Genomic DNA, 27,463 nt, shown 5'->3' with positions numbered 1-27,463 from the left:
TCTCGTGATCAGGTAATTTCATATATGTTCTTTTTACCGGGTTTAAAGATTCAGAAAATTGTCATGTTTTAGTAAAAATAAGTCGATGTGTACATGGTTTATGTGTATGTGTTATTTTGAAAAACGCATAAGGAGTATGGTATTGTGCACTTTTTCCCAATTTTGCAGTGAATATTTGTCATGATTAAGCAGTTTTGTTAGATAAAATTTCTAGCATAAGTGTAATTCGACTAGTAGATTGTTGGAAGAAGTGTACAGTAGATAAAAAGAAAAGAAACATGTCTTTACTTCGTGAAGACAAAATGGCGGCGGGAAAAAAAAAATAGAGGGTTGCTGTAGGAGAGTTGGTCGCCAAATTTTCGCCAAAAAATCGCAAAGTTACCATAATCTAAAGATCAACCGAAAAAACTTTTATCATGATATCAATAATTTGGTATTTCCATTATGACTCATTATTATTCGGTAATTATGATCTCGTTATTCGGTAAGTACTTTTTCTTTGATACTTCGTACTCAATGTTGCATTTTCCGGAACCTATAAACTGAACGTTTATAGAGTCAAAAGTCTTTAATCCAGATGTCCATAATCCGGACCTCAAAGCTACAAACTTTCTGCACATGCATAAATGCATAATGCGTTTATGCATGCGCATAATATGTTTACGCATATGCGTTTAATGTATAACAGATGGTATAAGCTAAGCTAAAATTATCTATTTCAGTTAATGTAGCAGATTGCGTTGTTCCTTAATCTTCTAATTGGATCTGGCTAATTACTTTTTGCAGACTGTTAGAGCAATTTTATAAAAGTAAGCTTGAACTTTCGATTATGTCAAAAAGAATTTCCGATTCTGGAGCTACGAAAGGATCTATAAAACGAAAGCATGTTTGTATGTCCATCAAACAAAAAGTGGAATTGCTGCAAAAAATGGATAAAGGCATATCCTTTGTTTCTCTAACCATTCCGAAATCTGTTTATCAATTTCAGGATGCTGTGCGGAGTGTGGGGGGACGCGGCGCGCAATGGAAGTTGATCTTTCAGCACTATCCTTATCTTCAGGGCAGATGTTTTTACTTTATTCGGCTTATAATCCTTTACTAAATGTAGTCTTTCATCTCGATGTACTCCGTCTTTGATATGATTTAAATCAAATTAATCGTCATTATAAATATCACGAATATGCATCAAATAGTTTTCTGGTTGCAATTTTCTAATTTTGACTATGTGCAATGTATGCATTATGCATATACGCGTTGAAAGAAATGTTTAATAAAGAAAAATAATAAATATTAATTTTTTTTGTAAATTTTGATACGCCTTTATATCATAATTGCTCTTTATTTCATAAATTACAGTTTCATATTTTTAATTTTATAATTTCTGCATGCCAGCTCACCAGATTTAAACTGATGATCTATAATCCGGAAAAACCTATAATCTGAATCGCCGAAGTCCCGATGAGTCCAGATTAAAGACTTTTGACTGTATTTTGAGACACAATGCGAATTTCAGGAGTTGGGGGATTTCAGGTCGGCGGATTTTCGGTATTTGACTGTATTACTCAAGTGTACTCATGAAGAGTTAAATTTATATAAGAACAAGCAAAAAGTAAACTTACATTTCCTTCCATTCCCCCCCCCCTTTTTTTTTTTTTTTGGTAAAAATATATTTACGGGTACCCCTTGGAGAAAATTGTCGATTTTTGGCAGTATGTGGATAACGAGTTTGTGCAAATCTTTGACTTATTATTTTGGCTTGTGTAACGCCGATTCACAAAGCCAAAATAACAAGACAAAGAATTACACGAGCTCGGTATCCATGTACACATCGATCGATTTTCACTTTAAAAAAATCAGAGAATTGCACAAACTTGGCATTGCACACTCCCTTTATCCATGTACATATCGACCTATTTTCACTTAAAAAAACATCAAAGAATTGCAAAAACTAGGCATTGCGAACTCCCTTGACTTTGTTCATGTACACATCGAACTATATTCACTTAAAAAGTCAAAGGAGCAGCCAACAAAAAAATATATAATCTCAATAAACTACATTTTAAATCAAATAATGAAATAACATAAAAAAACAAAATTCATCTTTGCACTACACAAAGGAAATATCCACTTAACTTATTTACAGATTAACATGTCTTCAGTCAAACAAAATTCCTTAACAGCATCTAAAATCTTCCTAAAATTATCTGAACTAGAATCTGTATACTGGTGTCGCCACATAAATTCACAAAATAAGAGTAAAAAATATCCTCTGTAGCACCATTATTGTCCGATGTTCGACCATACGCATTTCCTTCCTACAAACAGGACACTTAATAATGGCTACTATGTTAACCTTCATTTACACACCACTTAAGTAATGCTCTTTACCACCCTTTTTTCCCAAATCATACAGAAACTTTAAATTAATCTTACCACATTCAGCCATTTTACTGTCTAAACTACAAAACAAGCAATATACTTCCTAACCGATACATACACAAGCCCTTACGAATGCAACCGATTATGTCATAATAGGGTTTCCACAACATTCAACTACTCAGGCTACCATAAACGAAACAACAACTTCATGATAATACAAGGGGTACCCTTCATTCTTACCCTTTTTTTTTTTTTTTTTTTCTTTTTCTAGTCCAAAGAGGAAATTTGCCCAGAAGGACTACTAATTTTATTTTGGCATTTTGCATTGATTCACGATAATTGTTGCTTCACTTTTTAAATTGCTGCCACCTAATATTATCGCCCTGTATTATATTTAAAGAAATTAAATAATGAAGAATCTGCATGAATGTATGTATGTTTCTCGCATTGTGATAAAACAACAGTACCTAGAGCCATCAAAATTTGAATAACATAACCTTCCATAGAATATAGCATGTGGAAGCCCTAATTTGAATTTGAAATTTGTTTTATTATCGATTTCATATTTTGTAACACTTCTTGATTAACAAACTAAACTATTTCAAAGCAAGCAATGTCAACACTGTTAAAAAAAATATATATATATATATATATATATATTTCCGTTTCAGCTGCACAAATCTCGTGAAGCAGGCTTTATTGGTGACAACATACAGTATACACATAAAAAAATTTAACAAATGTTAGTTCTAAGAATTTTTTATTTTGAAGGCATAAACATTTCAATACGGTTTAAAATTTTGTAAAAAGCCAATATATAAAGACAATAGATTTGTAAAAAGACATTAATTTAAGAATTTAATATGCTTTCATGGTTCAACATCCTGATTCGCCGGTTCGTATCACCTGACCCCAAGTGATTTCATCTCACATAAACTACGCTACAAAAATCTAATTATCTCAGTAATTATCTACATTAATTTCAAGTTAAATCTTAATTTGGATTACAAGTTTAAATGCAAGAATTATTTCAATATGTATGAATAGCTTACTCAGAAATTATGTAAAACCACAGTGCTTTACTTCGCTAGTGCATTCTCATTAGAATTGATGAATTTAACCCTTGATTTTGCCTTTTCTATATTTTTGCCTTCGGGTGAGCGGTGTGATTGCATCCTAATTGAATTAATTACCATGAATGATCTTAGGGAATAAAACTATCTTGTAAAAATTCTATGTAATTGTATGCCAGTATTGAAAGAAACAATCAATCTAATAAGAAATAGTTGCAACTTTTTGTTGTTTTGAAAATGAGGCATAAAAGGTTACCAGAGAAGATATTCCGTTTGGCATCAATTGTATCATTATTGGCGACTTTATCGCCTTCAGAGGCAAAACGGAAAAGTACGAAAAAATATTTTTATCTCCAGCATGCAAGACTGTGTATCGGAAATTCTAAAGATATGCTCATTTTAAAATTATTTTACGATATTGCTCTTGAACTGAAGTTTATGGTTTAAGTGCATAGAACGTGATATTTAATAAATAAAGTATGCAATAAGAGCAAAACAAAATTTAGCGAAACAACCTGGCTTTCATTGCCAATCTTGTGATACACAGCCAATAATGTATAACGGATGCTATTAAGCTAGGCTAAAATTATCTTTATTAATTCTGAAGCATTTCAGTTATACAGCAGACTGCGCTGCGCCCTAATGCTGCTTCTAATTTGATCCAGCTTATTAAATTTTGCAGACTGTTATTATTACGGATATTTTATAAAAACTAAGCTTGAACTTTTGATTATGTCGAAAAGAGTTTCCAATTCTGGAGCAGCCAAAGGATCAACAATTCGTCTCAAAATTATGCAAGGAGTATGGCATTGGGAAGCCAGCTGTGTATGACATAAGAAAAAAGAAAAAGAAACTTTCTGGATTTTTGGTGGAAGCAACTTAAACAACTTACATTGAAAGAAATGCTTAGTAAAGTAAACAAATAAATATTAAGCTTTTTTTTTTTTTTTTTTTTTTTTTTTTTTTTTTTTTTTTTGTTTTTGTTTTTGTAAATTTTGATACCCTTTAGATCCTAATTGTTATTTATTTCATAAATTGTGATTTCATATTGTAGGGTTTATATTTATTTTAACTAACATTTATTTTAAGTTTAAACTATCTTTCCTGTCAAGCCTTACTTTCCCCTGGAATTGCCAATGCCAGAGTATGTAAATTTTAGTAGAACACGCAAAGTATTCAAATCTTTAGCAGAAGTAATTTTGAGTTAAATAGAAGGGAAACAAGTTCGTAAGTGTGCTTTCTTGCTTCACGAGCGTGAAGGTGGCTAGGTAGAAATTGAAGAACTGCGCGTTTCGGCTTGTGTGCTTGCCTCGGCAGATAGTTGAGTCTTTCAACTTAATATTCAGAAGTTTGCTGAAATATCAGCGGGATCTTAGAACGCGGTTAGGTTAGTTACGTTTAGAGAGCCTCGTAGGTAGTAACTTGTTATTATTCATTTTTAGTTTCTTATTTTTATTTTACCGCCGGGTCGGCGTAGTTTGTGAGCGCCAAATGCATGCATCTGTAACTTCTAAAGTAGAATAAAAAGGGAGTTAAACCCTTCTTAAGAGTTTTGTGAACTTTCCAGTTCATAGCAGTCACTATTATTGTTGCGTGTAGGTTGGGGCCGCGCAACACCACAATATTTTTAATTGCATAATTTCTACATGCCATCTTACCAGATTTAAATTGATGGGATAAAGTGCAGAATCGCCCACTTATTTGTTTGACGCTTTTTACAAGAGTAAGAAGAACTGGATTTTTGTCAATTTTCTTTGACTTTTCGAGTGAAAATAGTTCGATGTGTACATGGATAAAGGGAGTGTGCAAAGCCACTTTTGTGCAATTCTGGGATTTTTTTTAAGTGAAAATAGGTTGATGTGTGGATACTGAATATATGCAAATCTTAAAAACGCACCAATCAGTGGATGATTTTGCACTTTCCCTAATTTATGATCTAATATCCAGAAACATCCCAAATTCAGAATCGCCGAAGTCCCGATGAGTCCGGATTTTGGACTTTGTACTGTATTGATTTAAATGAGCTCAGTTGATATGATTTCATAAGTCCGGTTAGTAATTAATAATAATACAGATGAAGAAATATATTTATTGCTTTTAATTCACTATGTCTACTAATTAATAACAGACACATTAAATATGGAAAAAAATTAATTATCTTAAGCTTTGCTGAATGGCAATACACTAGTGCATCGAAGAGAAAAATATTTTATTTCAGGCAGTAGCAACACTTTTTTTTTTTTTTTTCAATTGCTGAGTTTAAATATGGAAAATTCTAACATTGATATCGCTCTTGTTCAGGAGCCTCACTCTTATAAATGCTCTCTTCCCAACTTGCCTTCCTCTTACCGGGTTTACTTTGATGCTAATAGTGATACCATTAAAGCTGCTATTATTGTACGAAATCAAATGCTGTCTACTCTGCTTGATATTAATAATCTTGATTATAATATGGTGTTTATTCATGTTATTCTCAATACTCAAGATTTTATCTTCTTTTTCCTATTATTTTGAACCTAATAGAAATATCGACTTGGATTTGCATAAAATTAATGTAGCATTAGCTTCAAAAAATTGTAATAGATTGATTTGGGCTATGGATGCCAACAGCAAATCTGAAATTTGGCATAGTCCAGTTTCAGATTCTCGAGGGGTTAAACTTTGTGAATTTTTAAGTATGAATAATTTGTTCGTTCTAAACGAAGACTGTGGTCCTACTTTCTGTAGTACTCAAGGTTCAAGCTATATTGACATTACGGTTGTGGGATTTGATCTTCTTGCAGATATTTTGTGTTGGTGTCAACCAGATTATGAATGCCTTTCTGATCACTGTGCGATTGAGTTTGAACTATCTGTAGCTTCTAATAACATTCTCTATGACAGAAAAAACAGCAAAATTGTCTTCAGTGTAAAGAAAGCTAACTGGAATATTTTTTTTAAATACATGTAAGCAGTCGATTGATGAGTTTTCGCAGTTTATTGAGTGCTGTACGGATAAGCATGCATTAAACTCTCGCCTAGAAAATTTTGTCTTGATTCTCTATAACGCATTTAAGGCTTCCATGCCTCTAAAAAAGTCAAGGGTTCATAACGTACCTTGACAGACTACTGAAATCGAATGTATGAGAAAACAGGTTAACGCTGCTAGACGTAGGTTTCAACGAAATCGTATTCTCCAAAATCAAAATTCTCCAAAATCTTCGATACTCTTAGAGAGTTATATAAACAAAAAAATCTTCACTTAAGGCATAGTTACAGTTTAAAGCTCCAGGATGCAAAGCTTAAGTCTTGGAGAGAATTCCTAATGAGTATAAATGAAAGGAATGTTTGGAAAAAAATATATACGAATGGTATAAAGAAAAATTTTATGAAAGGAATTGAAGTCAGTGGAATTTATCTCCCATCTGGTAATTGTACAAAGTCGCTTGAAGAAACTGCTAATGAGGTTCTTAACAGAAGCTTTCCCACGGACCATTTTAGCACAGATAATTCGTTTCATAGAATGATTAGGGCTGAAACTTTGTTAAATTATGTTGCTAATCCAGATCCTCCATTTACTATGTCAGAAATTAATAGTGTTATAGAAAAACTTAAATGCAATAAAGCTCCTGGTCTTGATTCTATTTGAAATGAAATTTTGAAGCAAGTTCATAGAATGTTTCCAAATTTATTCTCCAAAATCTTCAATACTTGTCTGAAGCTTGGTTCATTTCCTCGTTGCTGGAAAACAGGGAATGTCGTTTTAATCCCTAAGAATAGTGGTCCTCGTATCCCGCATTTAGATAACTTGAGATGCATTAGTCTTCTTCCCAGTTTAGGAAAATGCCTAGAAAAGCTGTTTGTTAATAGAATTACCTGGTTCTTGCATAATAAAAAACTGCTAAATAAAGCACAGTTTGGTTTTACCCCTCATAAGAGTTGTGAAGATGCTCTTTCGTACTTAAAAGAATAGTGGACGAAGGTAAGAAGAGAAATTTACACACAGGTTTAGTGTTTCTTGATATCAAATGTGCTTTTGACCATGCCTGGTGGCCTGGGATACTTGTTTTTTTAAGGAAAGCTGGTATTCCGTGTAATATTTATAACCTAATTAAAGATTTTCTGCATGACAGATCTGCATTGCTCTCCCTTGGCCACGTTTCTTCCTCCCGCATTTTGTAAAGAGGTTGCCCTCAAGGCTCGGTTTCCGGACCTTTATTGTGGAATTTAATTATGAATGATCTACTCAATAGACACTCACATTGTCCGAGTTGTAAAACAATTGCTTTTGCTGATGATCTACTAATTTGCTTTTAAGAGAAGTGTCCCATTACTCTCTTTAATACAGCTCAAAACACCCTTAATATTGTTTCCAATTGGTCCAGAGAACAGAAATTGGAATTCAATCCTAATAAATCTAAAATTATGATAATTAAAAGAAAGCATGTCAGCTATACAAACCAACAACTGTACTTCGATAATACCTTACTCGAAACGGTGAATGAAATTAAATATTTAGGCGTTATTCTTGATTATAAGTTTTGTTGGAAAAATCATATTATGTATTTATCCAATAAGTGTGAAAATATACTTAGAGGACTTAATCGTGTCGCTTGCAATACTTTTGGTTTAAAATCTAATGTTATTGATATGATTTATAAGCAGGGTATTGTCCCCTTTATTTGCTATGCTTCTAGAGTGTGGGGAACAGCTTTAGAAAAGAAGATTAATTCCCGTATACTTCGCAGAATTCAAAGAAGAATTTTACTAAGAGTTGTGCGTGGCTACAGAACAATTAGCTATGAAGCCTGTTTCGCAATTTCAGGATTTCCTCCGATTGACCTTCATGTTTTGAATGACAAAAAGTTTAAAGATACCATCAGCAAATTTATGTTCGATACCAAGGTGTTGTTTGAAGATCTTCCTCATCCTGTCAATTGTTTGCCAATTCAAACTATCATTTATGGACAATTCTGTTGATGATAATTTCCCTGTTGTGTGTTATACAGATGGCAGTAAAATTAATAATCGAATTGGATTAGCTTATGTCGTTTTCCATAATGGTTCTGAACTGGAATACAAACTCTTTAGAATTCCCAATGAATGCAGTGTTTTCCAAGCCGAATTACTGTGCATTAGTGAGTTAGTTAAGTGGATATCTAACAACTGTTCGCTAAGTGCTAAATTTCTTATTTGCACTGATTCTCTTTCATCCTTATTTTCTCTTAGGAATATCTTCTCATATAATAAATTAATTGTGACTTCCCATGCTCTTCTTAAAGACCTTAATAATAAAGGTGTTGATGTTATCTTTTCTCATGTACGTGGCCACACTGGCAATCTAGGAAATGAAAGGGCCGATATTTTCCTTCCCTTCCTCACAGACTGAATAATAAACACTTTTTCTGCAATTTTGAAGTTACTCAATTTCTAACTGGACATGGTAAATTCAATTCATATCTGAAGAGATTTAGATTATCTAGTACAGACTTGTGTTCATGCAGTTTCGGGGGAGTGCAAAATGTCGAACATTTGTTGTTCTATTATTCAAAGCTCAAGGAAGGACAAAAGGAACTCATTTCTAGGTTAAACTCTGTGAATATTACATTTCCTCCCCCTCTTCATGTATTTGTCCAACATAAAATGGATTTCTCTTTCTTCTGTAAATTTATCTCTTACGTATCATCTGTGAATTTTTAAGTTTATTTTGTGTTGTGTTGTTGTATTTTTTTTTTTTTTTTTTTTTTTTTACTTACCTCTGTAAGCCTTGTGTAATACTATGTGGTGCACAAGGATTTAAAATTTCAAAAAAAAAAAAAAAAAAAAATTGCTGAGTTTGTTTATTAAATTTGAAAGACAAATATCTTAGCTAAATGGCAATAAATACTTAGCTAAAAAGCAATAAATTGCTTTTAAATCGCTAAATCTGTTAATCACAATATCATTAAATTCACACAAGAAATAAAAAACAAATTCAAATTTTGAGCTTCAAGGTGCAATGTACGGGTGAAGGACTATAAGTGTTCAAAATTTGCTGGTTTTAGGTGATGCTGTTTTTCCACAATGTGAGGAGTATATATACGTACATTGTGAGGAATACATATACATACAAATTCTTCATTATTTAACAATAAAGTGATACTTTGATCTTATCACATAACTAGGTTCCTCAGTATAATATTTAAAAACTTTAAATTTGTTAAAAGGAAAATAATTTTTAGGACAAGAATAACATTCACCCAGATTATTGATAATACGGATTTATCTTAAACGGCATATGATAAAAAAATATTATCATATTTAGATACAGAATTAAAAAGCATGGACAATGAAAAAATGAACTTACAATTTCACATATATTTAAAACACCCGAGGAACTACTTATGTAATGCGTATTCCATCCTAAAAGTTTTGTAGCTTGTTTTACTTCCATTGTCAATGTGAATAAGCAAAAGAGTCTAAAAATAAAATAAATGCAATTAATATATATAGTTGATAAAAAGATAAAATATTAATATTAAACATTTTAATATTTACTACTTTCAAAATCTTAAAAACAACCTTGTATTTAGCGTAAGTATAATGAAACACTCAATCGATTTCGAGGGCAGCTAAAGGTCCTTCCTCATCAGGAGAAAGAAATACCTAGAAAGAAGAAAATAAAGGAGAAGGAGTCTCAGAAACACGTGGTCCTTATCAGCACTGCACGTGGTTATAACTGGATTTTTAATCAGAGTTGCACTGGCCGCCTACTTTTACTGAGCCAGGCTATCTGATCAAGCATAAAGGACAAGAAAAATTAGCAAAGTTAAAATAAGGAGTGAGGGGCAAATGCAACCTTCACACTCAAAATCTGAACTTCAAATAATGGAAAGCAACCACTGAACGGATTTTTATACCCTCTGGTAGTACCAAACGTGAGGAGGTAACGCCATCTATCGGCAAAAATAACTGAATTAAGATAGAATTTTAAAGGCATTAGGAAGGACTGGATTGGACTTCAAATCATTAACTAAACCTGCTAAATCTTTGTGAATGTGAAAAGCCTCAAGAAAATCCAATTCACCTATGGAAGAAGCCTTTTGGATAATTTTTGCAGACCCAAAGTCAAAATTATGGTTAAATGTCCAACTATGATACGCTATTGAAGACTTGTTAATTTCGCCTTTTCTGATAAAAGTAGGCGGCCAGTGCAACTCTGATTAAAAATCCAGTTATAACCACATGCAGTGCTGATAAGGACCACGTGTTTCTGAGACTCCTTCTCCTTTATTTTCTTCTTTCTAGGTATTTCTTTCTCCTCATGAGGAGGGACCTTTAGCTGTCCTCGAAATTGATTGAGTGTTTCATTATACTTATGCTAAATACAAGGTTGTTTTCACAATTTTGATTGTCACATTAGCATGTTTCTCTTCTAGTCTATTTACTACTTTGTCAAAAAATAAAGAATGTTTGTACTTTCTGCAATTTTTTGTTTTGGCTATAAACATTTTCATCACCTAATTACTTATAGCTAAAATTCATATTTAAAAATGTTAACAATTGCTCTCTGCAGATAACATGAAAGTAACAGACTATGAAATCTCTTATCTGGATTGATATTCAAGTATTCACATTATTAACAGATAATGCCAATTAGTAACAACTCCAGCATTTTTGGCACTCTATACAACTAGTGTAGCCGAAGCCTTGTGTAAATTAAACATAGTTAGGATTCAAAGAATAGTTTATTTTTATTTCATTGTTGCTTAGGAGAATAACCTATACCCTTAAAAAACTATCTCCCAATCTAGAAAGCTCCTATGTGATCTATACTCGGAGTTGGCATTGATGCCAATAAAATTTTGTTCAATATTAAAAAAAAAAAAAAAAAAAAAAATTCTTCAAAGCCATTGACCCTCCAAGGATGATAAAATTCCACATAGAAGAATGGCTCTCTAATTCTTTTCAAGATACTAAGTGTGAGGGTCATTTTAAAATCAACTCATTCATGACATTCTGGAGACGAAATTTCAGGACCAAAAACATAATGTTCAGACGGTTAAATTATGAAAGCAGACACATCCAAGATTTTAATAAACTATATAATAAATTCCAAGCAAATATTTGACATTTTTTAAAAAATTTGTCAACAGACTACCACTGACAATATTCCAAAAGAATTTCTAAAACTAAGTTACTTCCATTAAAGCAGCATCCCTCAGAAGTTCTCTTTTTTTTTCTTTTTTAATATACTTCCTAAGTGACAGATTTGCCAGTTTTGTTTAACTTATTTCCTGGTGATAATTATTTTTCAGGTCACACAACCATATTGTTTAACTAATCTTCACTCCCACAATGGATTTTACAGCTTAGAATTTGCCAACTGATAACTATTATGTTTCCTGAAGAAAGGGACATTCGGAAGACATAATAGTAGTTGCTTGTTTAAGGGACATTCTTCACAAAGAAAGCCTGCATTTGAATAACCACTTCATGAAATTAATATCTCATGAAATTAATAACTCAAATCTAAAATGAACATACAACCTGCCTTTCTGTTAAAGAAACACGTGTAAAAAAATGCTTTGATAGATTACATATTCCTTTCATTATAGCTATAGAATTCCTTCACGTAAGTTATCAGGTACAGTGGAACCTAAAGATACGAGCACTTCTATATACGAGAAATTCGAGATACGAGGAAAGCATGAGCAAAAAATTCATCTCTAAATACAAGCAATGACTCGAGTAATGAGCAGTGAGAAAGGCTGTTAGTATACGTAGCATGTTTTCCGATCCGGCTCGACTGAGAGAATCCCTTCGTCAGTTCACTCAGTGTTCTTGTATCTACGTGTTTGTGAGTTATTTTTTACATTTAATTCTGAAAATAATTATTTCACAATGCCTTCCAAGAAGACTGTTGCCTCTGATAGTGCTGCAAAGAAAAAGAAGGAAGCCATGGCCGTTGAAATTAAGAAAAAAATCAAAGATAAACATAAGTGTGGTGTAAGAGTGATGGAATTGGCGAAGACTTGTGGCCATTCGACATTGACAGACTGCTTTACTCTGAAGATGGAAGAAAATAAAAGGCTTGATGTGGCCAAAGGAGTTACCGTAATTTTCAAGCACTGTCCAAATCTCCTGGAAGATGCTGAGAAGCTGTTGTTGGTATGGATTAACAAGAAGCAGTTAAAAGGCAATTCGGTATCAGAAGTTATCATTTGCACTAAGGCCAAGAATCTGTATTTGGACTTCTCCAAGAAACACCAGGTACGTCGACTGAAGATAAGATGGCAATGAGATTTTTGAGGATGCAGAATGGATTAACTGGATTTTCATTATTTTCAATGGGGGTTTCTAAATACAAGAAATTTGCTATATGAGTTCAATGCTGGAACAAATTAAACTTGTATCTCGAGGTTCCACTATACTGATATCTACTGAGTTCTAGCAGGCATGCTTCAAATGAATTGCAACACAATGGTTGATTGGAATAATTACATAAAAGAGGTGTTTGGTAATTCTTTGTTATCTCATTATAATATTAAAATTGATAAACAGTGCAAAATAGTGGAAATTGATGAAACAATTCACAAAATGAAAAAATAACATCAGCCATATTCTCTCCCTATCTCTATGCATAATAGGTTTTTGGAGAATTTTATTGTGAAGTTCAAGAATATTTTCTTAGTTACTAATTATTCTATTTTGTTTTACATTAGGCCAAAGGCATAAGAAAAGAAATACACTAATATGTCCCAGCATGGCGCTGAAAATACATGGCACAGCTTTAGTGGAAAAGTACCAGTCATTTAATGGATATTAAGAGAGAGATTTTTATATTTTTTTAATTTTACATTTTTCTTTTTTAAAGTTATACTTTTAAAACTAATTACATAGTTCAACTATATTAATTTTCCAGATTTCATTCATGGAATAAACAGGTTTTAAGGTTTAAAAACAACACATTTGGTAATAGATATTTAATATTATTCGTACTTCCTTATTATAGCGGCACCCAAAATTTAATCACTAATCGACCAAGATGTAACATATATTGGTACTTCCTTATTATAGTGGCCTCCAAAATTTATTCACTGAGCAACCAAGATGTAACATGTAGCAAGGTATAAGAACATGTGGCGAGATGTCTTGGTTGGTTAGTGATTAAATCTTGGGTGCTGCTATAGTAAGGAAGTAACACAGTATTTTAGTACTTATAGATGCATAATATTTTCCTTGTGTTATTTAAATAGAAAGCTTTAAAATTAAACTGATGTATATTTTATGTAATATGTATTTTAAAATAACATTATTGTTGAAAACTATTTGAACAAAAATAATACATTTAGGTGTATTTTATGAAAATAAATTTGATCAATGGTTATTTCAAAAATGTATTAGCATATATAACTCTACACTGATTAGACTGGTTAAATCGAGTTATACCGTATTGAATAAAAAAATGTAACACATGCGTATACATTTTAGTTACTGAAATCATATCTGAATGCATATTTACTACATTAAAATTATGTATTCTCCTGTTATCGGGATTGGATTCTGTAATGTATGAATGCATCTGGTTCCAGTAGAAAAGTACCTAAAATTTACTAAATAATTATAATATGTAAATAAGTCCCACCAATGGGCAAGCAATTAAAGACTACTTAGTGGCAGCTTGTCTTGAGTGTTCAAACCCAAGAAAGGGGGCTGACTGTATGATTATTTTTCATGTTTTTGGCATGGTGGTAAGAAAGAAAGGAATGGCCAAACTGGCACTACAAGTGAAGCACTGCTCCGAGGCTTCGGTCTCCAAATGGAGTGATTCTTGTTTACATTCAGAAGTTCCTTTGACAGTATTTCAACACATGACAGTTCCGTACAAATCGAAAAATGGGACACTTGCGCATAAAAGGAACATTCATAGTGCGATGGATCATAGCAATTTGCATAGTTTAGTGACATTTATGCAAAAATCACATCTTGATTATTTTTCGATAACTAATAACAGCAATTTTGATTATGAATTTGTTTTATAAAATTCTAAGCTGTTGAATAACAAAAATATAGATTTTAGCAAAAACGTTATGCTAAAGAATGAAAAATACCTTATGGCACCTTTAAAATTGTACACGTCTTTCGATACCCTTGACAGAGTATTCGCTACTTTTATTTTATGTTCCAAACACCAAAATGTTTTAAATAAAATAAATTTTTTTGTCATCCACATATTATTGTAACGTACTTTTTAAAAGTTTTTAGAAGAGAGGCATTACAGTTGCTCATTTTAAACTCATCATTTTATTTTTATATAACTAAAAAATAATCACTTCGAATTTACGTGTTTTACTTATTTGGGTTAATTAAAAAAATTACCACCAAATGCTGCAATCCTCATCAAAATTAATAAATATACACACAGTTATGTGAATAAGTTAACTTTTCCTTGATTTGTAACACACATTTGTGTAAAATTATGTACAGTTTTACACAACGTGTGGAACAGAAGATGAATACATTTGCAGATTCGGCGATATATGCAAAGTAAGGCAATCAAGATTGCGATCTGATGCAGTGGCGTAAATAAGGGTATACAAAGAATGCTGTCATATAGGGGCCCGAAGGCTTAGGGGCACTTAAATGTCCTGCTGAACTGCATTTATATGTATATATATGACACAGATCGGGGATCCTGGCAAGTAAGTATAACAGTTGAAATCTGTATTGCACTGATTAATAATAATAATAAAAAACAAATGGCAAAGAAAACTCCTCCTGCCTCATTCAGTGTCAAGGTTACTCTTCGAACAATACACAAATATTCAAAGCGGTAAATTTTCGAGATGAGTTAAAAAGGTTTTAAAATAAATAAATAAAAATTAATAAAATAAATATAAAATAAAAATAAATAAATAAAATATTATAATAAATGTAACAAAATATTCAAAAAAATTTTTTTAATGTTTCAGTTTTAGATTATGTCTAAAGGGGCATTTTTTTTTTAACATTTTGTGTGTTACCTTTATTTATTAAATATCATGTTCTTTGCACTTAAACCATAAAATTTAGTTCAATAGCAATGTCGCAAAATAATTTTAAAATAAGCATATCTTTAGGATTTCCGATACACAGTTCCACACACTGGAGAAAAAAAGGTTCTCCCCCCCCCCCGGTAGAGTGTTGCCATTGCTCGCTTTTAAATCATCGAGTTTGTTACTAAAAAATTCGTTAAAGTTTCGCAAAATATGAATTCGATAATAAAACAAATTCCAAATTTGGGATTTCAGATGGCCATATTCGCAGCAGGATTACGTCATTCAAAATTGGATGGCTCTAGATACCGTTGTTTTATCACAATGTGAGAAATAAATTTATGCAGATTTTTCATTATTTAATTTCTTCAAATATAATGCAGGACTCTAACATTTTGTGGCAACATTTTGAATAGTGAACCCACATTTATAGGAGTCAAACGCAAAATGCCAAAATGAAAGTAATAGTCGGGACTCAAATCCCTTTGGACTAAAAAAATGGGCTCTATATTTTAGTTTTGATTCCTCTCTGGAGGATAGTTTTTAAGTCATTAGCTATAACCAGGGTCAGACTGTTGTTTGGATTTGTTGAGGCGAGCTATTTTTGTTTTAAAACTTAGTTATGCAAATAATTTATTTATATATATCTCATGGTAATGGTTCATTTCGAAAGAAAATTTTAAAAAAGATAAAAAATCTCTCAATAGTCTTTGTGTATATAATTTGAGGAAAAATATCAAAGCTTCTTTAGTTAATTATTTTTTAAACTTATAATGAAATCTTACTCGATATGACGCATAAGCTATTAACTCCTTAACTGCTGTGGGCGTATATAATAGCCTTGCTCAGCCAATGTGTTAACTGCCCCGGGCGTATATATACGCTATTCAAAAATACGATCATTTACTTTGCGCTGCTACCCGTAAAATTATTCACAAAGCTTTCGAATGCAACACCACAATGACCTTGACAAAGTATGCAAAGGAGGATACTATTTTAGAGAAGTGTGGGGAGAAATTGGAGAGAGGGATGTGTCTAAAGGAGTGAAAGTAATGACTGTGAGGTATTGGCTGGTGTTGTTTAAGTAAAATGTTTTTTTTTTTTTTTTTTTTTTTTTTTTTTTTTTTTTTTTATTCTGTGTCCTCTGTTTTTGCTTGCTTTTTGTAGTAGGTTCCAGGAATACAGAAAGATATAACGGATGTTTCAAACCCATTTATCTTTTTTGAATTATTTTTTATGTACTGCTCGTGCTTCTTATTGTTACTGAAATTAACCATTTTGTAGATGAGTATATGAACCAACACCTTGCAAACGAAAAATTAAGAATAAAATTGTGGCATTCAACCAGTTCAGAAGAAATATATGTTTTTTTAGACATACTGATTTCACAAAGTGTGACACTGAAACCTGATATTACACTTTACTGGTCTAAAAATGAATTGATCGAAACTGCATTTTAGGGATCTTTTTCATTACAAAAACATCATTTTTATTATACTTACATCTTTTTATTATACTTTTACTCAAAACATTAAATTCTGTACATTCATTTTTTTCTTTTATTTTTTTCTTTTGTCAAAGTACACAGTTTTTAGAAAGTAAAACTTGCACTTATTTTCCTCCTAATACATCACATAACTACGTGTGCCTGTGTGAAAAACCGTGGCACTGGGGAAATGAGTCTTGTACGTTTTCCGCGGCAGTTAAGGGGTTAATGTGTAAATATATTTGAATTTTTTGCATCGCACAGAAGAAAAGATATGTTATAAAGAATGGTAGTTCTTGCAAAATTTACCTAAACTAGATTGTTATCAATTATAGGTCTTTCATACTGGTTATTGTAATAGAGCAGCCATTATAACAAGCGTCAACTGTGTTAACATTTTAAGCATGTTTTTCTTTAAAATCTAACTATTTAGATATTCACTTTCTAAATCAGCGAAAAACTTGACGATTTAAAAGCGAGCATTTTGAAGGGGACAGACAACAATCAGCTATTTTACATAAAAAATGAATGTTTTCTTAAAAGATGAAGGAACCCAATGGAAACTTTTCATGTAATAATGTAGGCCGAATAAGAATATTACCTAAAAGTTTCTTACAAAGCTTTTCTCTGATATTTTTGATAAATGTTTATCTTAAAAAGATCTTTTCTTTAACCTATTCCTATTAGTTATGTTTTACGCATGCGAACGTCTAATCAGAGATCGTCTTAACGACCTTCGAGGGTGGTGGCCTAAATGAATAATGATTAGATGCAGTCAAGCCACAAATTACAAATGACCCAAAACATGGATGATGGTGAAAAAAGGGAGAGAGCTCTTCAGAGTCATGGGAAAATGTGGGGGTTGTTTAATCTAACTCCTCTGCATCCTGTTTCATAGAGAGGAAAATAAAAAAACAAACTGAATTATTGGAATGAATGCAATTTTTTTACTATGAAAATGTTTTATTGAACAATGAATTGTAAGGCAAATAACATCTTTTTAAAAAAACATAGGAACAAAAAGACACATATTTGATACATCAATGGATTTGTAGTGTGAGGATTTGTAGTATTTGTAGTGTAATAGTGAGTTTTGTATTTCTAATGCTATGCTACATGTATTTGAAATATTTGAGTATTTGAGAAAGTGGTCGAAACTCAAATGTCTTTCACCCTTTTCACGTCTGAGAACCGTTTACCAAAATTACAAATACATTGCAGGTCGCTATTTTTGGGTTAATTTTCTAATGCATAAACATTTAATTGTTTTTGATTCGGGACTTAACGCAAACTAGACTGCATAAAATTCTTCAGAATGAAGTTAATCATACTGAAAAATAGATTAGTGATGTAATTTTTAGTTATATACATATTAGTTAATAAGGAATCCGTAAATTCTATATATCTATATGCATACAGGCATATATGAGTAGAATGAAATATGTAACAGAATATAAAACTAAAAGAAAATTATAAAATGTCTGAAAATAGGTATAATACTTTTTTATCATGCTGGTATTATTTTACATTTACGTAATTATTTTATGTATTATTTTGTTTCTATATATTTTGTTATTATGCTTGAATAATCAACAGATATATTTTTGAAGTATAAATCAAAGAAGTAACTAGGCATGATTCCAGTACTTAAGTTGGAATGAACTTTGCAAAATAAAAGAGAAATCATGCTATATTATTTGCAGTTCTCAGTTTTCAAAACATATCATATGGAGTGTTTAATTTTGTACATATATTTAATTTGTTACTGGTATTTCCAGTAACAAACTCCAAAAATCAGTCCTGGTATTAAACTTAAAAATTAAATTCATCAATATGAGTGATTCTTACAGTTTAATATAATATGCATTGCTTTGGTTCACTATAAACGGTGTATCCCTTATCAAATTGTTGCCATCAAATATTATCACCCAGTATTATTATTAAGGAAATTAAATAATGAAGATTCTGCATGTATGAATGTACACTGCTAAAAAAAAAAAATGGGACAGTCCTATATCTCCCGATCTACTGGGCCGATTCACAAAATTCAAATTGCGTTCTTCATGTCTCGAAAGCGCGACTTAGGATATATATTAGATTTATATATAGCACTATTCTAACATAGGTATTTTGACACAAAATCGGGCTTTTTCTGAAATAACATACCAATTTTTTTACATATTTCGATTCTACGACTCAAATTACGCCTAAATATGAAATTTTGTAAAATTTGAAGTGAAATTTACGGAGAAATTCACAAATTTATGTTGGCAATTTTTTGTCAGTTTGCACCAAGAATACTTCACTTGGCGAACTTCTTAATATATGGCAACCTAGTTTCCTTTCCCGTGAGAGGAAAAAAAGTCACCATCGTTCCTTTTTTCCAAATAATATTCTTTATATTATATTTTTAATTATAACTTATTATTTTAAGTAATTTTTTCTTTTATGAATTTCATTTTAATTGTTAAAGTTGCACTTTTTTTTTTTTTTTTTTTTTTTTGAATAACTGTTTTAAAAATTTCTATTTACCTATTCGAACTGCGTAATTAAAGGTGCAGCGTTTATTTTTTTTTTCAAATAGTTTTCTTTATATATATTTTTCGTCATAGTTATTATTTTAGGTAATTTTTAAGTTTTTATACTTTTATTTTAATTGTTTGTGTTACATTGTCTCTTCAGATAATTGTTTTAAAATTTTCTATTTATTCCTTCGAACTGATCATTTTAAATATATTTATTAATATCAATTTTCCAGAATTTGATTTTATTTATTTGAACTGCGTTTCTTTCGGAAGAATGCTTTGTAACCCAGACTACAATGAGTTTGAAAACTGCATACTATATTAAAAGAGAAAATACAGTAAAGCACAGTTTTACACGCCTTTTAATGTTCTGTTCAGAAAAGATATATACAGTCAAAAGTCGTTAATTCGGACACCCGTAATCCGGAATGATCTATAATCCGGACCTCAAAGCTAAAATCGTTCTGCGCATGCGCCGCATAGACGCATGCGCATAGACGTTTAACTTGTGTGTGCAAGACATTTACGACTGCGCATATGCATCTGTGCAAGTGCAGAATACGTTTTCGCGTGCGCGTTTAATGTATAACGGACGGTATAAGCTAAAATTATCTAATTACCTATTTCAGTTAATGTTGATAATTGCGTTGTTCCTTAATCTTCAAACTGGATCCGGCTTACTATTTTTTGCAGACTGTAAGAGCAATTTTCTAAAAGTAAGCTTGAACTTTCGATTATGTCAAATAGAATTTCCGATGAGAATTTCCATCCAAAGGATCTAGAAAACGAAAGTATGTTTCGATGTCCATCAAACAAAAAACGAATTGCTACAAAAAATGGATAAAAGCATATCCTTTGTTTATCTAACCGTTCCGAAATCTGTTTATCAATTTCACGCTGCTCTGCTCGGGGGGGGGGGGCACATCGTGGCGTGGCGCGCAATGAACTGGAAGTTGATCTGTCAACACTATCGTTATCTTCAGGGCAGATGTTTTTATTTTAGTCGGTTTATAATTCCTTACTAAATGTAGTATTTAATTTCGATGTACTCCGTCTTTGATATGATTTAAATCAAATTCCTCGTCATTATAAATATCACAAATGCAAATCACATAGTTTTCTGGTTGCAATTTTCTAATTTCGGCTATGCGTAAGGTATGCTTTACGCATCCGCGCGTTAAAAGAAATGTTTAATAAAGTAAACAAATAAATATTAGGCTTCTTTTTTGGTAAATTTGGATACCCTTTAGATCATAATTGCTCATTATTTTATAAATTACGGTTTCATATTTTTAATTTTATAATTTCTGCATGCCATCTTACCAGATTTAAACTGATGATCTATAATCCGGAAAAATCGATAATCCGGAATCACCGAAGTCCCGACGAGTCCGGATTAAAGACTTTTGACTGTATAAATAAGAGAGATGTATAACCGACATTTTAACTTGGGATGACTTGCATACACTGCTTTAAACAGTTTTATCATTGTGCCCATTGCTTTACACAATTTTATCCTACATTTGGTTTCTTAAAATGTTATTCATATTTTAGTCAAATATTTTATTTTTGAAATCGCAAGAATCAAATATCATAACATTGAAAAGTTTTAAATTTAAAAAAAATACAAATACTAAATTTTACGAAAAAAATTTATTTTTCTTCTCTTTTTCTTTAAGCATTCTGAAAGTATATTAAAAAGTATCCAACTTTTCGAAACATTTTGGTATTTCTGACAATCATTTTAAATAAAGTTATCGCCTTCCATTTCATAAAAGCCCACAAACGGCCGAGCGGTAAAGACGCTGATCACTGGTAGTTCAGTTCGAGTTTTGAATCCCACGAACGGGCTGGTTGCATGGGTGTTTTCGTGGTTTTTTTCCCGATGTGTAACGTGTATACTAGCCAGTTTCCCTTAGAAAGTCCTCCACGAAGGCATCCCTTCCTTTAGGCAGATAGCCCTCGTGTGCTTTGCCATAATTAAATAATCCAATCCTTAATTAAATATAATTGATTTGTAACTTCTACTAGAACTGACGTTAAGAATTGAAGTGCAAATAAATAATATCATGTGCAATCTTGATTAATATAAAATTAAAAATATTTGCACAGAAAAATATTTGCATTCAGACAGAAAGTTTTTTGAAATATTTGCAATTACTTTATAAGAAGGATTTATTAATAACCGTAATAATTACTTATTATATTACTGATGATTAGGAATCAGTTCTTGACAATTACATTCTAAATTAGAATTTTAAGAATTATTAGAATTTTAAATTAGAATAATGAAAATATGCTATGCACAAAAATACATTTTAGGATAAAAAATGAGTTGATTTTTTATGTTTTAAAACTTCTTGAATTCATTTAATAAGCATCGTACCGTCGTTGTTAATTGAATTCAGAATGTTGGGTGTTGTTTATATAATTATTCTTACTTGTCCACGGAATCTGCTGACTTATCCAGCGATTAAGTAGCTGCAGATCATTTCTACATAACCATTGAACTTCCATTAATTCAGTCTCTAGAGGGTTGTATATTTATATCATAATTTGACTTTTATAAAAATGATTATTCTAAATCTTATGTTTCTATAAAAATATACTGTGCTTTAAAAATATGGATGATAGTACCAGCCGCTCTTTCAGCCACTTCAAAAGCATCAGTTTGTTTAGAAATAAATTGTGCAGTTAATGTCATAAAATTCAAATAAACATCAAACGAAAATTCTCAGTTTTAGACAATTCGATTTAAATGAAGTAAAGTAGCAGACGATAAAATGCCGAAGGTAAAAATTTACTATTATTAAAAAAAAAAAAAAAAAAGATAGAGAGAAATTTTAAAAAAATATTAAAAAATTTATTTTAAAAAATAGCTTTTCATATAGTATTAATAAATATTTATTACGCATCATTGAGGGAAAAAATGTCATATAATTAATTCTCCGTAAAATTTTACTTGAAATTTAAGATTAAAAATAGCTGTGGCAATACAGTGTAACAAAAATCCATAGACCACATTTGGCGTTATTATCGCTCAAAAAAAAGATGCCAAATTTCAAAACGCGAAAATATGTAAATTTGTGTATATCTTAGAAAATTTTAAATAAAAAAGTCTAATTTTTTGCAGATATGCTTAAAAATATACCTACTTTAAGACGATGGTAAAAATTTTATAGGTTATAATTCAAAATTTTTTTCGAAAAATTTATAAAAATTATTTAAAAAATAAAACACAAAAAATGGGTAAATTTTATTTGGAATTAACCTAAATTTCGAAATATGAGAGAAAAAATCAAAAAAGTTTAATAAAAAAAGAGATATAAATAAATATTTTCCAAATTCAATTAACATTGAGGAGCTAAAATTTTGAGAGCTAATACTTCAAAAACTACTCGTACAATTTTTACAAAACTTGGTATTCTGGCATAATTTGAGTCGTGGAATCGAAATATGTAAAAAAATTGGTATGTTATTTCAGAAAAAGTCCGATTTTGTGTCAAAATACCTATGTTAGAATAGTGCTATATATAAATCTAATATATATCCTAAGTCGCACTTTCGAGACATAAAGAACGCAATTTGAATTTCGTGAATCGCCCCAGTAGAACGGGAGATATAGCACTGTCCCATTTTTTTTTTTAGCAGTGTACATTTCTCGCATTTAAAAAAAAAACAGACGGAACCTAGAGCCATTAAATTTTGAATAATGTAGTCCTTCTCCCAAACATGTGCACCTGGAAGCACGAATTTTGAATTTCCAATTTGTTTTGTTACTTATTTCATATTTTGTAAAACTGTAATGAATTTGAAAGTAAGCAGTGGCAATACTGTTCAAAACAGAGCATTTTATCTCCACGCATGAGAGTGCTGTCAGCCGAAAAAATGGAAGATATTTAGTTATCTTTCAGTTTTAATTAACAAAGTCCTTTCTATGAAAGCAATGTGTTGCTGCTGCTAGAAGTAAAATTATCTTATCTTCCTCACATCACCGTGTTGCTATTCAGTAAAGCCTAAGATACTTTCATATTTAACCTGGAAGGTTACTGAATAATAAACTAAGCATTTTAAAAGCAACAAGCGCTGTTCTTGAGAACATTTTTTCTGATGTGATTGATTTAAGTAAACATGTTAAAATCATGACATGTTTAAATGAAGTATTCAATATTTTTATGAAATAGTATTAGCTGACTCATTAAAATCATTATGAACTTTATCTTTTCTACGACAACTATATTATGCAGCTTGACGTAAAAGCAGTTGGTTTTTTTTTAAAAAATAATATAGCAAATATAAATATGCTTTTTTTTTTAGATATATTGTGATTTTGCTGTTGAACAAATTTTATATGGTGTAAGTTAGATGAACGTAATACTTAATACATAAAATTAACACATAAAAACTTAATTATGAAAAAAATTGTTAGCCATCTTACTAAGAAAATTGAATACTGATATAAAAAACTGGTAAAAAAATAAAAAGAATATAAAAAACATCTGCCAACACTTAACACTGCATCTAGAGTTCTAAATATATGCTGCTATTCAGCTTTTAAAAATTTTTTGATTTTGGTATTGAGCTGTATGTGGCATAAGTATGAAGAAAACGATGCTTAATAATAAAGCTAAAAAGACAAAAAAGAAAAGATTAGCAAGAATAAGTATAACAGCAGACTGGTAGACTGCGTGCTCAGCAAGAGCATAAACAACCTTAACAAACCCTTTTGGTTGACCATTAAAATCCAAAACCTTTTTTTTTTTTTTTTTTTTTTCTATTTTACCCTTTTATTTCTTCTCTCTCTCTCTTTTTTATTTTTTTGGATACTGTAAATTTTTGGGGGGGCCCACAAGAATATTTATTCCATAGGGGCCCAAGAGTTCTAGTTACACCACTGATCTGATGACAATGCGGTTAATGTTTAAATGCAAAATGGATAATTATTTATTATATTATCACAGATCTATTAAACTGCGTAAAATCGCTAAAAGAGGTATTGAGTGCTCTGCCAAAATATATTTGCTACAAGATTTGAATTTGACAGATAAGGAATGTATCCTAAAACATGTTTTAAGTCAAAAGTTTGAAAATTGATGGCTAAATGTAAGTATAAAATTATGCACGTTAAAATATTTGTGATTAGGCACATAGGACAGGTTAAGCTTTTATTAAATAGAGTAAGGCATGCAAAGGCTATATGCCTAAAAGGAGAGATGTCATCGTGGAGGGATTTCGAAGAAAAATTTACCTTTGAGTGGGTATTAAAAATAATGCATGTAATTTTCATTCAAATTATATTTATACAAATTTCTTATGTAAAAATTTTGGGTATATGTTAAATTATGTAAATTACTTTACTCAAAAAATATAGCGAATGCACAGAAATTAAAGATTTGCACATGCCGAAAATGAAAAATATGAAACATGTATGGGTATTTATGCATATGCTTGCAAAAGTCATGTATCTGCCTTTAACAAAATACATAAATATTTATTAAATTATTCATAAATGTATTTGAAATGAACGATTTATTCATTCATAAACTCCTGTTAAAGTTACTGTGAGGAAATCTAATTATTAAATGTATCTAAATTTATAATGATTCCATGAGATGTGTACTTAAGGAAGTAATAAAGAAGAGTTTTAGAATATGTATTGCTAAAACTAAGGGTAAAAAAATCTGATAAGTATCATTAAAAGAATTATTCCCTTATATTTTATAACAACTCATTTACAAGTTTTGGTTGATCTTTACAATATGGTAACTGGTAGTTTGGCGACATTTTGGAGGCGATAAAGGTTACTACCTGGGACTTTGGTAATAATGTGAGCAGTACTCACTTCCGATTACGCATTATTTTGTGTGAGGGAAATGAGAGATCATGGGATATGTCATGTGATATTAATGGACGAATTACGGTTCTTTAATCGGAAAAGGGGGGAAATCGGGAAAAAATCTGGAAATTTTGTATTTGGCTTTATTCTGTGTTGTGTGAAACAGTGTTCGTGAATTTTTGGATCCCATGGCTGTAACTAAAGTGAATTCGAAATGGGTATTTATGTATGTATTAATTTAATGTATGTGCTCATTTATATTTTAAGTAGTGTTTTTGAATTTAATTATATTTTAATTAAATGATAGTTATTTTGTGAATTTTATGTTTGTAGGAATTTGGTATACGTTTTAGTTGAAGTAAACGTGCATGGAAATAATTTAAATATCTGAAACTAAGTATTTGTAATGTTTGCGGTATGAATTCATTGGTGACGTGTATAATGTAATAGATGATTTAGAGGTAAAAGTTTTTGGATATTTTATTTATTTTATATGTGGAAATTTTCATATTTGGAAAGGGTAAATACTTTTTCGCGATCAGGTAATTTCATATATGTTCTTTTTACCAGGTTTAAAGATTGAGAAAATTGTCATGTATTTTCGTGAATTTTTTCTAATTTATGAGAAAAAAGCAGTGTACATGGATATAGTGAAGAGTGTGCGCAATGCCATTTTTGTGCAATTCTGGGATGTTTAAGTAAAAATAAGTCGACGTGTACATGGTTTATGTGTATGTGTTATTTTGAAAAACGCAGTATGGTATTGTGCACTTTTTCCCAATTTTGCAGTGAATATTTGTCATGATTAAGCAGTTTTGTTAGATAAAATTTGTAGCATAAGTGTAATTCGGCTAGTAGATTGTTGGAAGAAGTGTTCAGTAGATAAAAAGAAAAGAAACATGTCTTTACTTCGTGAAGACAAAATGGCGGCGGGGAAAAAAAAAAAAATAGAGGGTTGCTGTAAGAGAGTTGGTCGCCAAATTTTCGCCAAAAAAACGCCAAGTTACCATAATGTAAAGATCAACCCAAGTTTTAAATAATATTTTTAAAAAATCCTTTTTTATTCCCTTTCAGAAATATTTAGAGAAAGTTAAGTACTTTTTAATGCATTTCACTATTGAAATAAAAAGTCCTCTAATTTTAAATGGCCCGAATAGAGCATTAATTATAAATTGACTTTGATTTTTCCATTTAAAAGAGGCCTCAGAAGCTAAAAAAATCATGTCATATCTGAGAAAGTATTTTAGGAAGAAGCTCTATAAATAGAAAAGAAATAATACATATTATTATTAATATATAAAATATATTTATTAATAATAAACTTTGATCTTAATTTTTGTTATTCTTAACCAAATAAAATTGAATTACATTCAATTTTTTTCCAATGTAATTCAGGAAAACTTGTGAAAATACTTCATTCAAATTAAAGTGTTCTGTGAAAAGTATAGTATTTATTTCCATTCAGAATGAAATGTTGTTTAAATATGTATTCTTTCCATATACTTAGGACTCTGAAATATATACATTTATATGTATATTTACTACATAATTACAAAATATTTACATCTGATCGTGTCAAAACCCATTGCTCTTAATGGTAAATCACCCAATGTTTTGATCACCACAAACGGATTGCCAGTGCTTCAAAGCAGTGTATGGGGAAAAACTGATTAGGGCCACTCCATCTTAATTCCTACCTCCATGGTTTTCCTCCAAGTGTAATGTGAATACAAGCGAGTTTCCTTTAAAAAGTCTTTCACAAAGACATCCATTTCCCAAAAAAGGATAACCTTTGTGTATTTTGCCATACTCAAAAACCTAACCTAACCTGGGATTATTTGAAATTTTCCCAAATGTAAAATATTTGACTTATATTCTAGAAAATAAAACTATGACAACATAAATTTTTCAGTAGCAATTTCAAAATAAATAGACTCCAGACTTAATACTTAAGCACATTTACATGCTAGAAAGAGCTTACATAATGTGATGAATAACACTTTATACTTCACTAATAAGACAGTTAAAAAATCTTTACACACTTTATTTCACTAATAAGACACTTTAACACACACTTTACTTCGCTAATAAGACAGTTTAAGAATTCATGCTCTGATATCTGTCTGAAGAAACAATAAGAGCTAGAATTGCAACAACAAATGTATAAC

At 30.8% G+C, this 27,463-nt stretch overlaps 1 protein-coding gene across 1 annotated transcript in view; it reads right to left on the bottom strand.

The window, feature by feature from the left end:
• The window catches only part of LOC118191638 (uncharacterized), a 53,254-nt gene that overhangs the window by 24,806 nt on the left and 985 nt on the right, over positions 1 to 27,463 (bottom strand). Inside the window, exon 2 of the mRNA XM_035362466.2 lies at positions 9,778 to 9,889. Coding sequence (XP_035218357.1) covers positions 9,778 to 9,864 — 87 coding nt within the window. The 5' untranslated portion in view covers positions 9,865 to 9,889. The remainder of the gene's footprint in view (positions 1 to 9,777; positions 9,890 to 27,463) is intronic.

This window comes from Stegodyphus dumicola, chromosome 8 (genome assembly GCF_044657685.1).
Source record: "Stegodyphus dumicola isolate Sdum_Otavi_A_Nest chromosome 8, ASM4465768v1".
In the NCBI taxonomy this organism is placed as follows: Eukaryota; Metazoa; Arthropoda; class Arachnida; order Araneae; family Eresidae; genus Stegodyphus; species Stegodyphus dumicola.
Note: the sequence above shows the minus strand (reverse complement) of the source record. Positions and strands in the feature narration are given on the sequence as shown.